Source organism: Poecilia latipinna, unplaced genomic scaffold, assembly GCF_001443285.1.
Source record: "Poecilia latipinna isolate Pla-1442-1.1 unplaced genomic scaffold, P_latipinna-1.0 Scaffold1811, whole genome shotgun sequence".
Taxonomy (NCBI): domain Eukaryota; kingdom Metazoa; phylum Chordata; class Actinopteri; order Cyprinodontiformes; family Poeciliidae; genus Poecilia; species Poecilia latipinna.
The window spans coordinates 91,376-105,716 of record NW_015114427.1 but is presented as its reverse complement, the minus strand read 5'-3'; the positions used below and the strand labels follow the sequence as shown (position 1 = coordinate 105,716).

The 14,341-nt window shown below is 39.2% G+C and overlaps 1 protein-coding gene across 1 annotated transcript; it reads left to right on the top strand.

Annotated features, from left to right (window-relative positions):
• The first annotated feature begins 1,897 nt into the window (after nt 1-1,897).
• Nucleotides 1,898-3,368, top strand: foxd1 (forkhead box D1). Its single transcript, XM_015014393.1, has one exon. The coding sequence runs from the start codon at nt 2,258-2,260 to the stop codon at nt 3,341-3,343; it is 1,086 nt and encodes a 361-aa protein (XP_014869879.1). The 5' UTR covers nt 1,898-2,257; the 3' UTR covers nt 3,344-3,368.
• The last annotated feature ends 10,973 nt before the right edge of the window (nt 3,369-14,341 follow it).

The window sequence follows — 14,341 nt, the reverse complement described above, 5'->3', positions numbered from 1 at the left end:
GGTTATTCAAGCATTTATGTTTAGGTTAAAGTCTCTGCATCTCACACTTGTAGTATCACGTTTATTTGGATGAAAAAGTAGGACGCAGGGGATAAGTAGCAGGTGCCAGAGGTTTCCGAGCATTTTTTGCACATATTCTTGATGTATTTTCATTTATAAATTTATACAGAAATATATATATGCTTAAAATAAATAGATGATTCAATAAGAAAAAAAAGTTGCTCTATTATCACGATAAACGTTTGACGATAAACAGATATCTGTCTATTACAGATCTCTTTGTGAGTCTGCTCTACGTACATTGAACTGTCAGTCAATTTATATATTTTAAGAAATTTTAATACCTTTAGGATGAACCGGTTAAAACCACCAACATTCACATTTTGAGCAAATTAAACATCAGCTATTGTTCAAAATATCAACGACAGGGAAAATAAAACCCCACTTTCGATTAATTTTGGCGTTAGTAAGTGATGTCCTTAAAAAGCGAAATTATGGTCAAAGAGATGTTTTTGCTCTACGCACAGAAAACAAACAAACAAACAAAAACATCAGCACAAGAATATAGCCTATGTAACATTGACAAAATAACTCCAGCATTCTGAATTATTCAAAAATGAATCAAGTTTTAGTCAGGCACTGTGTGTGAGCTGGTGAAAGTGCTGCGACCCTTGGAGGTTTTTTCTGTTTTTTGTACGGGACCATTTCCCCGCTAGATGGCGGTGCAAACAAGGGAACGTCTGAAACGTTTGGGAGGGGGAGGGGAGGGAGCACACGCAAACAAAACAGATCCCCTTGGAAAGGGAAGTTACCTTATCAAGTTCTAAGCCTGAACATGGATTTTTTTTTATGAACCACAGCTATTTTTTCTTTATGCATTTTTAATATATAAATCAATAAACAAACAAAAACAAAAAAAACACGTCTGTTTTCCTTCTTTAATAATGTAAAAATAAAAACTGAATTCTTTTCAAATTTCGATTTATTTATTTACTTGCTTGTCATGTTTATTTTGTACTTTAAAAAAACATCGAAACTGTACTTGGAAAAAACAATATTATTTCGAACAATAAATGTGATGAAGTGTTTTAAATCAACCTCAAGATGAGCCAACTATAAGCGAGCGAGCCAGAATTTAATTAAATTCAATTTGCTTATCTATTTACTCATTACTTAACGCATTAAACATCAAAGAAAGAACCCAAAAGATTAGTAAATAATAATAATAATAATAATCCTAAAACAGGAAAATAAATGTTAAATAAGAATTTTGCGATTTTTGCCTGACATTCATTAAGCTTGACGTCTTCTGCAATGCTTATTATAGAATTCACTTTTTGTGTTGTTTGTTAAACCAGACAAATACGATAAAATATAAATGGCGCCATAAAATAATAATAAAAAAAATCCGAGTCTATAGCCGCTCTCCCACAGCACCACGGATGCAGCCGGCTCTAGGCCCCGACTGCATGTACATGTGGGGGGTGCTGCCTGCTCTGCGTGACCCGTGACTGATTCGAGTTAACAGCTGACTCTTTCCTACTACAAATGGCTCGCAGGATAATCTGGAGAAGTGCGGGATCACGCAAACTGGGAGCGCCACTCCCAGGAAGCGGGAAGAAGAGAAATAAATGGCCAATCACTGAGCTTCCTGTATAATGTATTTTTAACCCCTTTATTTCACCCCATTTTTATTCTTATTATATTGTATGTAAATTGAGATAAATGGAGACATGCGCGTCCTGATAGCAATTGGCTACATTTCTAACAAATAAACGCATTAGAAGAGTTTGGAATGCATAAAAAAAGCATTAGAAAACATCTTTCCTCAAAAGAAAAGGACAACCTGAGTTTTCAAATTTAATTTTTATTATATTATTGTTTTGTCTTTTTTTATTTGCATGCTTCTCGTTTGCCTCTGTGACGTTTCCTCCCCCATGTGATCAGGGCGGTGGTATAAATTTAAAGAAAAGACCCGCCCCTTGTGAGATCTAGGTTTGCCCGTTTCGCAGGTTCTCCCCCCCAACGCACACATTCAGTCTTACAACTCCAGGGTTCGAGCTTCAGTCTGTGAACTGCCTAACCTCCCAAGAAAGAAAAGAGAGAAAAAAGAAGAAGAAGAAAAAAAAACCTATGGAAACAGCGCAAAAAACAGCGGACGTTTCTCTCCTGCGCCTCTCCTCTCCCTCTCTTCTTATGAGTTTTTGACGTGTTTTTGGGGGGGTTCAGGGGCAGCTCGGAGCGCACAGATTGAGCCATGACTCTGAGCTCGGAGATGTCGGATGCCTCCCTCCTTTCGGAAGAGACCGACATCGACGTGGTCGGCGAGGGCGAGGACGGCGACGGCCACACGCGCTCCTACGTGGACGAGGTGGCGCAGATGCGGGACGGCATCCTCCTGACTGGCTCTCCTCCTCCTCCTCCGTGCCTGCAGGACGGCTCCACCTCCACCTCCTCCTCCTCCAGGGATGCCTTCAAGCCGGCGGGGAAGAACGCCCTGGTGAAGCCCCCTTACTCCTACATCGCCTTAATCACCATGGCCATCCTGCAGAGCCCCAAGAAGAGGCTGACGCTCAGCGAGATCTGCGACTTCATCAGCAACCGCTTCCCGTACTACAGGGAGAAGTTCCCGGCGTGGCAGAACTCCATCCGGCACAACTTGTCTCTGAACGACTGCTTCGTGAAGATCCCGCGCGAGCCCGGGAACCCCGGGAAGGGCAACTACTGGACGCTGGACCCGGAGTCGGCCGACATGTTCGACAACGGGAGCTTTCTGAGGCGGCGGAAGCGCTTCAAGCGGCAGCAGACGCAGGACTTGCTGCGGGAGCCCAACGGCTTCATCCCCGCGGCGGCGGCGGCGGCAGCGGCGGCCGCGTACGGGTACGGACCGTACGGCTGCGGCGGCTACGGCATCCAGCTGCAGTCCTACCACACGCACTCCGCGCTGTTCGCCTTCCAGCAGCAGCAGCAGCAACAGCAGCAGCAGCCCAGACATTCCCACACGCACATCCCCTCGCCGTCGCTTATGCCCACCAGCACGGACCTTGCCCGGAGCAGATTTTACCCGCAGCTTGGGTCCGCTCTGGGCTCCGCATCCCCGGCGCAGAAAGCGAGCCCCCCGGCGCAGCAGCAGCAGCCGCCGCCGCAGCCGCAGCAGCGTTCCCCCTTCTCCATAGAGAGCATCATCGGCGGGTCGCTGAGCCCCGCCAGGACTCCTCCTGTCATTGTCCCGGTTTTACCGACCTCCCTGGGGCTCCCCAGCCAGCCGCAGTCCGTCCACCCGGAGGCCGTTTTAGTCGAAAACTTCCCGAACAGAATTATTGGCGGCACTAGCGCCTGTTAAAAAAAAAAAAAGTCTTAAAACTGCAGCAACAACACAAAACTTATCAAAAACAGAAACAAACTCCCTCTCCCCTCTTTGAAGGTAGGATTATTTTTGTACGTTTGTTTGCAGCAGAATGACGGACATGCAGGAAAAAAAAACACTATTTGTGCCTATATTCATGCTGTTAATGAAACTATATATTTATGGTATGGGTTTTTTATTATTATTATTTCAGTGAGAATCAAAAGGATTTTTTTGACCTCGAATTTTTCTTGTATTTTATCAAAACGTGATTAGTTTCAGTCACTGTTGTTTTCTTTAGGAGCGTCTCAGGACAGGTTCTAAGTGATCACATGTTTTAAATTGTGTCAAACACATCCATCATTTTTATATATTATTATTTTATGAACAAATCAAAACAAGATTTAAAGGTTTTGATTTGAAGTTTGTATTAAAGGAAGAAGAAGAAAAGAACACGCAAGCAGCAAAGTCATTTATAATTCTGTTGCTGTGCGTTTTGATTTTAAGTAATGAAAGCATTGTACATTCTCTTTTTTCTTTTTTTTTTTTTTTGCCAATTATGGTGTAACTGAGGTGTGATATTTTTTACACAATTTGTTTATTAAGAAGAATAAATTTCTCTTTTTGTTTTGCAACTGAAAAAAAGACGAGACAATAGCCTGTTTGGGAAATCAGTTGAATTGCTTTTGAGCTTTCTGGTGCGTTTAAGTGCAAAGTCAAAGTGCAGGAATGACCACTTACAGTGCGGTGTACGCAGCCCCTGCAACCAGGAAGGACAGGTTACGTCTGGCTGATGAGCGTGTTTCAGCCTCTGTGCGTGTGTTCACAAATGTAGGCTGAAGCACGCTGGTCTCGGTGCCACCGCTGCACGTTTTGGAACATGCGCAAATGGGCCTTGCGTGTCCATCTGACCTCTCTCACACTCATCCTCGTAATTGCGGTGAGCGGACAGGAGGGTGTCAGCCGGGTGAGGCAGGGCAGGGAGGGAGGGGGTGCGGCTGTGTTCTCCCTGCCGCCGGGTCACAGATTTACACATCATGGCCACAGTGCTTGAGAAAAGACATAATAATAATAATAATAATAATCATCCAGGATATGCTCCCGTTTGACACACACCGATAAGAAAAATTATTCGAATTTGACGGTGAATAATCGTTCCTGAAAAGAATTGTTTTAGAAGATCAACAGTAAGTAAGCTGACCGTTTTTAATATTAATTATTTAACAAGTAGAGTAAAAATTCTCATTTTTTAAAATCATTTTTACGCAGAATAATTAGTCACACATGCTCTAGTTTTCTTTTTAAAGATTTTATACTATAAAAAAGAATTCAATTTTAGTGATTAAGATATTTGAATCTGAACAAACTATGGTCATTTCTGAGAATGAAGTGCAACATAAGCTAAATTATATATATATATATATATATATATATATATATATATATATATATATATATATATATATATACACACCAATAATCCAATTATCATTTATCTTGTGTGGCATTCAGCAGAAAGAAGTTGCATTGATATGCTTATATGAGTTGCAAAGTGAATTTTTTTAATTGAAAAGATAATTTTTTACCTAATTTTTTTAATTGAAAAGACAGAATTCTTATAAAGATTGTGACTGGGAAAGTTTTGGTGCTGGTAACAAGTTTAGAAGAAAGAGCTATCGTTGTTAAAGTTGGTTAACAACTCAAATTCTTACTCCAACAAAGAAAACGTCTCAACCACATGTCTAAGGACAACTAGTTGCCTTTACTAAGCTACTGATTCAAAGTAAAACCCATGTAAACACCCCAGCCTCATTATTATCTGCTGACCATCTGAGTCTAGCTAGTTAGCAGTTTAGCTAACAACTGAAACAGTTGGTACAATTTGTGATAAATAAATAAAAAAATTAAGCGAGTGAAGTCATAATTTAAACGTCATTGGAAGCTAAATTCATGTACCGATAGGCTTGAGACAATGTTATTGAATGTATTCACATTTCCAAAATTCGTTTTTACAGTGCATCTTGCCCTGTTGAGTTTTGCTGTGTGTTTTGTTTTGAAGTAATGAAAGCATTACTTCAACACTAACAACGTTAGTGTTGTCCATAAATTAGGTAAAACTGAAGAGGAACCTAAGTTCTCGATGTAAAAACAGAACCTCTCTCAACTTTTATTCATATAAACACTTTAGCCTTACTGTTCTCTGTGTGTTCTCTCTTCACTGCACACCAAATGTGAATAGCTAACGGTTCAATAATTTAACAACTTCAGCTCACTTCAAATAATAATCAAAAAATGTAGGTAGGATTGAAAACTTAATATTAATTGGAAATTGAACGTACAAATATATGAGTTTGCGGGAGTTCAATTATTTTAGTGTATAATATTTAATATTTTCTTAGCATGACGTTCAATGCTAAAATACGTTTGGAAATTGGGATTATTACTGATGAGACATGTAATTTTCATTAACTTCGAAGTTAATTCATAAATTGCAAATCTGCCAGGGAAAAAAAAAGTTGACATTTTGGCAGCAACTTGATCGGTGGGTAAATGTGAGTGTTGGAAGTTAGAACCCCTTCAATCCGCTTGATTTTTATTTATTTATTTACATTATACGTCCATTTGTTTCAGATGTTTTCTGCCCCTTTGGAGTGTTCACTTATGCGTTTTTTACTGCAGAAAGAAGCCACACAATTGCCCTATTTTTTCGCATAAAATCAAACCGCTTTCAAGCATCTCGGATATATGCAAGTATACTTTGAGATGATGCATGTGGTAGACTTTTTTTAAATTTTAATCAGTCCACATGGTTGCCTTAAAAAAATAAATAAATAATTAAAAAAAACTATACAGCCTGAGCGCTTCCGTGACTGGATGTGTGCGCCCGCCGCCTGCGTGTGTCTGCCTGCGCTGATCCACAGAAACGTGAAGCGCGTAGTAGATGGCCAAATTGGTACAGCGCTTAGAGCCAGTTCAGTGGGCCACGAGAGGACAGCTATTGCGTGATGATGTAACACGCAACGAGAGACAGACGGGCACACATACACACTGATACAGAACACACACACACACACACACACACTGAAGAGCGAGAGAGAGAGAGAGAGAGAGAGAGAGAGAGTAAAGAACGAGGTCAGCTGAAGGCTTGTTTACAAATAGCAGAAGTGAAATAGAGACAAAAGCTAAAGTAAATGCGGAAATGATAAATCATGGAATCATTTCCGGAATTTATATCTGGCATTAATTGGGAATGTAGGGAATACTTATTAATTATTATTATTATTATTATTATTATTATTATTATTATTATTATTAAACCCTCTGGCATATTTGCAGTATTAATGTATGTCGGGCGTTAATTTTCCTATGTGAATTGCTCTTATAATAACTGAAAGCATTTTTGGAACAACCTTACCTAGAAATACGTTCCGTAAATTGTTTAAGTGGCCGATTCGGCGTAAATCAACCACTGAATTTCTTGAAGTGCTTTTTTTCCCTCCACCTCCTCTGTTCTCTTGGGAATATAAGAAATTTTACTCAACTCACCTGGCATCTGACTTTATTTTTTTGTTTTTATTTGTAAAAAAAAAGAAAAGAAAAGAATCGTAGATTAAAATGTAAAAACGGTTCAAGTGATTTGAGGTAATTAATAAATAAATAAATAAATAAATAAATAAATAAATAAATAAATAAATAAATAAAAGACGCAAAAACACCCTGCCGTAAAATAGAGATCAAATCACCTTGGAAATATCTGTTTACATCCTCCACTTCCTACATTGATTTATTAATTAGTTTATTCTTAATAAGTGGATGGCTATATGTTTATTGAACTATTGCATAAGATCGCTCAGCTTCCCCCCGCTTAATAAGACTAAATAACCTTAAGTTTCGAAAGGATTATGGAAAGTGTTTAACACAGAGATTCGACACTACGGCTGAAAAAAATAACAAATAAATAAATAAAGCAAGAACGAATGAAAGAAAGAAATAGATGCGTTGGGAACTAGGAAGTGTTGGATGTCGGAGGGTGCAGTGAGGTGGAGGTAGAGGAGACCTGCGGCTCAACGTGTCCATGGATCATGTGGCCATCATCCTCCTTGAGCATGACTGAAGCCCAGTTAGCAGTTTATCCTGCGGGGTCACACGGGTCATGAGGAGAGGGGATAAAGCAACATTCAGAGCAGAAAAGACTCGTGGTTTAAAAAAAGAAAAGGAAGAAAAAGTCAAGTTAAGTTTCTAAGAAAATTGTAACAAAAAAAAAAGAGCACAAAATGATATTTGAGTTTGAGCAAACAAAGGGTTTTGGTGCAAATGTGTCTGATTCTTACTCTGGTTTTGGTTCTGACTCTGTAGATGTGTTTTTGAATGAAAAAACTGAAAAGCAGAAAAATGTACAAAAAGTACAAGAAAAAAAAAATAATTTTCATGTTCAGAAAAAATTTAAGTATACATTATTTTTAAAGCAATCAACGAGGATAATCCAAGTACACATGAAAGTTTTTCTTGTAAAATGTATATTCACAACAGAATAAGAAAAAGTAACTTTCTTTTTTTTCTTCTTCTGTGTACCAGAAAAAGTGCTGAATTTTTAACAAAACTGTTTTGTTCATTGCTAATTTTATTAATGAGGTGATAGTTTTACAAATATATCTTACAAATGTAAACAGTACATCCTGTTATTTAAATAAAATGTTTAGATAACTAATCATTAAATAAATATTTTTAAAAACTTTAAAATAAAACTTTCAACAAAATACCTGAAATTGCTTGAAAACTTTGACTTTTGGTGACTAAACCCTCCCGCCCACTCCAAAAAAACCCTGACTTGTATAATAAGCACTATGTAATATTGACAAAAAGATCACAATAATTTAATTCTAATTGCAGAATTTTATTTAAAACTCAATCGATGGAATTAAGTTCGATAATGAAATAAAAGGAGTGAAAACGTAAACATCGCCCCTACCTTCATAAGAACCAGGATGTTTTCTCATACTCCTTTTTTATTCATTTTGGAAGTCGTTTTAAAAATGCATTTCTAATAAAACCATTGATTATTTTCATTAAAACACATCAAAATGTCGTGTTTTTACATAAAACATAAATGTATGCTGACAGTGTTCCCTCTTTATCTTCCTGCAAAACAAATGGAGCTCTGACTTCTTAGTGTTTCACTCCAACTACTACAACAATAAAAAGAGAAGTATCTTTCCTCGCAGGTTATGCAGGTTATCTTTTACAACATAATTTCAGTTTTAAAAGATGTAAAAAAAAATAAATAAATAAAAAAAAAAAAAAATTGAACATTTATTGAACTGAAGCCCAGAGCTGCAAGATCCATAGCAACCCCCCTACCCCCTGGTTCTCTCCATCTGCTATTCAGCGTATGGGAGCGTATGTCTCTACGCTCAGCATGTCTGCCTCTAATAGGAGCTCCGCTTTCTACCCCTTAAAGAAGTTTGGGAACTAATGCCACCCCTGAATGCTACCCTAATTAGAGGCTGCTCCAAACTGCAAGGACCTGCTGCACAACGGTGGCTTTTTTCCATTTTTGTCAAGCCATTGCATTTTTCTTTCTTCCCTTCTTTCTTTCTCTCTCTCTCTCTCTTTCTTGCCATAAAGCTATTAATAAATAAAAAATAAGGAGTGCCACATGGCTCAGTGGCAGGACATCGACTCAGTTTGATTCCCTTCTCCCCTTCTCTCTCTCTGCCCTCCTTCCTGTCCAGCTAATGAACGATTGCCACAAAAACCTTAACTAAATAAATAAATAAAAAGAAATAATAGGCAACTGTAATAATTTTTAAAAAATAAATCCTTTCCCTCACTAAAAACAGCAAGTGAACACCATATGTGGATGATGACGTGCTACTGGATCCACGCAGAACACCTTGTTTTTCATCAAACAAAAGGACATTTTTAGTGTTGAATGTTGAATGAACATGTGGTCGCTCACCGGGAATGTAGAAAAAGGATTCAGTAAGTACTTTTGATTACAATATATAGATATTCAGAAAAAATGGGTGAGCTCGGATATGTAGCTTGAGCAGGGTGTAAACACCTGGGTCACCTCGGCTCCTGTCGAGGTTGTTTGTGAGCATAAAGTTTTTCAGGTAAGAAATTGATTTCCATTAGTGTTTTTTTTTTATTATTATTATTCCTTTAACACCCTCTCGCATATTATTACCCACTAGATTTTTATTTTTATCCACGACCATCAGAACATTCAACTCCACCTGTTGGTAGTTAATCTAATCCAGCTGGTTGTATTCTCTCTGTGGGATATTGCACTTCTGATACTTACTTTTTTATTTTACTCTGCTTACATTTTGACTGTATTTTGTGTTACTTTTAAATAATATTCTCTCTGCAGGGATCAACAATGTAATCATGAGCTGAATCTGTAGCATTAACCTAAAATGACCTTTTACTTTTACATATGAACAACATGTTTTTGGGAAGTGGGAACTAACTACAGACAAGCTTGTGTGGCATCACTCTGGAGTAATCTTTTGACAGAGACGTTGATGAATGTGGTGAAAAACCAACGAGCAAATCACGGTTAGGTTATGTGGACAAAAGGTGAGACTTGCACAACGACCGTACGGCTTGCTAATATGACTTAGTCTGCTCTGGTGACGCAGTCGATGTTAAGGAACAGGGCTCAAACATGCCTGTACGAAAATGTCAGCATTTATCTGAATTCTGCCAGAACTTTTAAAAATGCTCCAAAACACAGCATTTAGGGGCAAAGTGTGGTTATTTAGAGGCAGACTGGACTTGGAGCAAAGAGTTTTTTTAATGTCCACCTAGGGTGCCAAACTGTTGCTTTCATACAACATTTCTCTTGACTTTTCCTCCCTTGACTTATAAATCTTGACTTTATGAACTTAAATTTTTCTCCAGCAGACGTTAAAATTCAATGTGTTGTGGGTTAGATGTGTGTGTGTGTGTGTGTGTTTTTAATTATGCCTGACATCTGCAATCCAAATGTAATTAATGCATTATTGGCAATGTTCAACTGCTCACTATTTTCTTCCCCTTTTACATATAAGTGTTTTCCAGTTCTGATCATGGAAATCCCTACAGCTGAAATAAGATACAAAGAAAAAGGAACTGTAACAAAGATTATAACATGTAACCCTTCTGATCTTACACAGACAAGCCCAGGGCATTCACGATTCCCCCGTAAAGAGAGTTACAGTAACAGCAGCAGATGCATGAAGTGCAGAAAAAAAAAAAGGAATTAAAGACTCTGGCCCGGAGCAACCTCTCTGCAGACGGGGGCCGCCGAGGAGAAACTTTCAAGCTTTCACCACTTCGCGAAGTGCAAACTCACGCGTCCTTGCACATAATTTATTTAGCCGAAGACTTTCTGGAGGTGTTTTTATTTATCCTCCAATCTTTTTGCCTGTCTCACCCCGGCGTGAACCCTCAGATCCGGGGGATTCTGCTGCAGAATTATGCGGGCCCGCCTCTCACCGCATTTTTCACTTTCTTTTTTAGCCCGCGCGCGTGTTTGCTTTGGCATGCTAGCCACTCGTACAAACAGCCGGAGCCTCGTAGCTTATCCATCACGCCTGTGCAGAATGTGATGATAAAATAACAGGGCCGGCCTGAAACAAACCATTTGTTACGGCTGGATTTATTATTCTGTCCACTTGAAACGAAGTACAGAGGTTACCTAGACATCTCCTACTTAGGTTACAACAATAAATAGAGCAAAAAAAGAAGAAGAAGAAGAAAAAAAAACGAGCCGTCTCTAGCCAGGAGAAGTCCCCAGTGGCGGCCGCTCCGCGGAACCCTCCGAGTCGAGCAGCTGCGTGATGTCACCGCAACATCCGCTGACTGTTTGCATCCAAAACATCATCAAGCATCTCTTGCCGTTGCCGTTCGGCGGAGAGTCTCGCCTTCGCCCACCGGCTTCAGGCCTGATTAGTTACATGCAACAACGCCTTTCGGTCATAAACACTTCATCAAGCTCCGGCAGCCCGTTCATCATCGTGACACCCGCAGGTAACCCAAACCCCGAGCTGCAGCTTGACGCAAGGCAGAGCCCAAACAGTTCTTCTAAACACAGACTGCCAGAAGTCTACACAGCAAACACACACAGACAGAGAGAGAGAGAGAGGTGAGTACAGCACGGCTTGTATGTGTGCTTAAAACAGAGCCGGTCCCAGGAAAACGGGGGTCTTGAGCAGAGCTTGATTTGGGAACCACCCATTCTATAAAAGCCTCAAGGACAGTAACTAATATATAAACAGTAAATAAATAAATAAACTCTGTTTACTTGACCTTAAAACGCAGCTGTAAACCCATTGGTACAGGCAGGCTTTTGATTTCATTTGATGAAAAAAAGAAAATAGATCATTCTTTGCCGACCGTCAGACTCTGCTGAAGCTTTTCAAGAGGACGAAGTAATAATGAATAATAATAATAATAATAAATCTAGCATGATAAAACATGTTAGATTTTACATCATGTAAAGAAATGCTGCAAGAAACTTAAAGTACAACAATGAGTAGAGCAAAAACGAGCCATTTCATGCCAGGAGATTAAGATTGTTGACTTGAGATAACATTTATCTGCTAAGTATTCACGGCAAGCTGAAAGTAGCTATGTTTAGGTATAAATTAAAGCATGTAGTAACTTATATTGGGGATTTCAGAAATCAGCATTCGCTCAAAAACTACCAAATGTTTCCAGCCTACTAGTGTTTCTAATCTTAACTCTAGACAAGTGTCAGACATGCTGCATTTCAACACAGATCCTATCGTGGATTAAAAGCAGGCGGACCAAAAGCCTGTGTATGTTTCCATTGCTTGCAATGTAACACTGTTCACATGTAGGGGGAAAGAAAAAAAAGAGACTGAAGCGCTTCAAAGCTTTCTGTCCACGTCGTCTGCATTATGTCACTGATTCCTCAGCGATGATGGCCCTGTCACTCAAGAAGCCAAAAGAAATAAAACATCCCCGACTGGAAGCCACCCATGTGGCCCCATTCATTTCTTATTTTCCCTCCCTAAACTTCCTCCCCCAAACCTTCCCCTTCTGTTGGTGTATTTCTCTCCTTCCATCCTCTCTCGTTCTCTCTCTCACTCCAGCTCTCCACCTCATTGACTCAACCACAAAGTGTCTGTGGCAGATGATTCGGATCTGTGAATGGAACGGTGGTGGGGGGAAAATGTCGGAGCTGAGACTTTGGGGCAGTTGTTTTCGAGTCACCCCTGCTCTATCTGTGTCGCTGCGTCCCTTTCGGGCTTTCTGGACGTCTCCCAAAATATCCCGTCTCGCTGTTTGACAGACGTTGCTCCTCTCGCACAGCGAAGCATCAGCCCACAATTGGATCCAGACGTCTCCCTGCACAAGTTCCCGAATAGCTTTTATTTATTTTTTATTTTTTTGCCAAAATGCACACCACATAAAAGACGAAACTGATGTTGCTTGCAACATGTCGGGGGAATCTGATTTCCTTTTAGCACACTTCATGGCAGTGGGGTGAGGAGAACTTTGGGACAGGCGTGTTCGTCTTCCAGAGCCTTGAAATAGTGCCACCATGCTGTCTTTGTTTCGCGGTTATGCGACTGAATTCTTTCTACAAAGGCATCAGCAGCACTTAGTGAAATTAAGAACAGGCCTTGATATTTTTCCCACTTTTGTCAAATTGCAACTATAAACTGTAGAGCGTTTTACTGTAGTTTTAAAAGATGTGGCTAATATTTTTCAGTACATTTGACAGGTGGAATAGTGTAACATGCTGTAAAAACCTTTCAAGTGTGGATACAAGGATAAAAGTTTGCATGCTCACCTCTCATGCTGTATGTCGTTCATATTTTTCCATTAGCCACGTGAATTGACAGCCATTTTTAAACATGGCCGCCATTTTTGAACCTCTTAAGCCAACACGTTACACCTTTTCATGACCCGGATGAATTTTATGTCACTTCATATGTTTTGAATTCTGGTCATTCTGTTCAGACAGCTTCAAAAGTAATAATATGTGGCAAAAGCAGAACTAACTTTGATTGGATGTGTGACACAGACTGGTTAGCGTTAGCTTCTGCTAATGTTTTAATGTGGTAAGTGGTTTAGCATTAGTGGAGCAAGTATTCTTGCTTAGGGAATTAGTGGTTAGAGAGCATAATTTTTTGGTTGACTATTCCAACCACTGGCAATAACTACGTTTTAATGCAAACGTCCATTACTCCATTACCATCATGACGGCCATTTTGAAAAATGTAAAAAAAATTAAAAAAAGGAAATTCAAGACTAAGAAAATATAACTAATTTCTACAGCTTAAAAGATGTGGGCTCTGATTTGACATCAAATACATTTAACTAAGTGGTGATTTTAGTTAAAAGAAATGTTAGTGCATGATAACCATGGCAACCACCATGAAAAACAAATATGAGAAAATATGATTTCTATGAGCAAAAAAAACAACAACAACAACAAAAAAACTAATCTATGACATGTATTGGAAAATTTTGTGCCAAAATAAATTTTCCTTGACGATCGCAGCCATCTTAAACAAATGGCTGCCATTTTTAATTTTTCAGTCGCTAACATGTTTGTTTTTTTTTCCGAAACAGGCCCCTTTGAACATCTTTGCCAAGTTAGGTTCTTGTGAAAAATTTTGCAGAAATATTCAATGGTGTGCTGCACTAGAACTCGTCTGCAAACACAAACTTTGAGACACAAACATCCCAGGTTTCCATATCTGCAGAGAGAAATGGTTCCCGTTCTTCGCAAAACAGCTCAAAATCCAGCATATTGGATGGAAATGCCGTGAGAAATTAAAATGCCAAGCTTTAACAAACTCTCTCAACTGGTGCCTTCTAATAAATTCATTTTCTTTGCCTGGATGTATGAGGGTCAATTCTCAACCAGTCTCATGTTTTGTTTTGTTTTTTTTTTGTATAATTTGCATTGTATTTTAACTCAATCCACATTCCCTGTGTGCAAGGGCGTAGGAAAGAGTCTGTCATTGG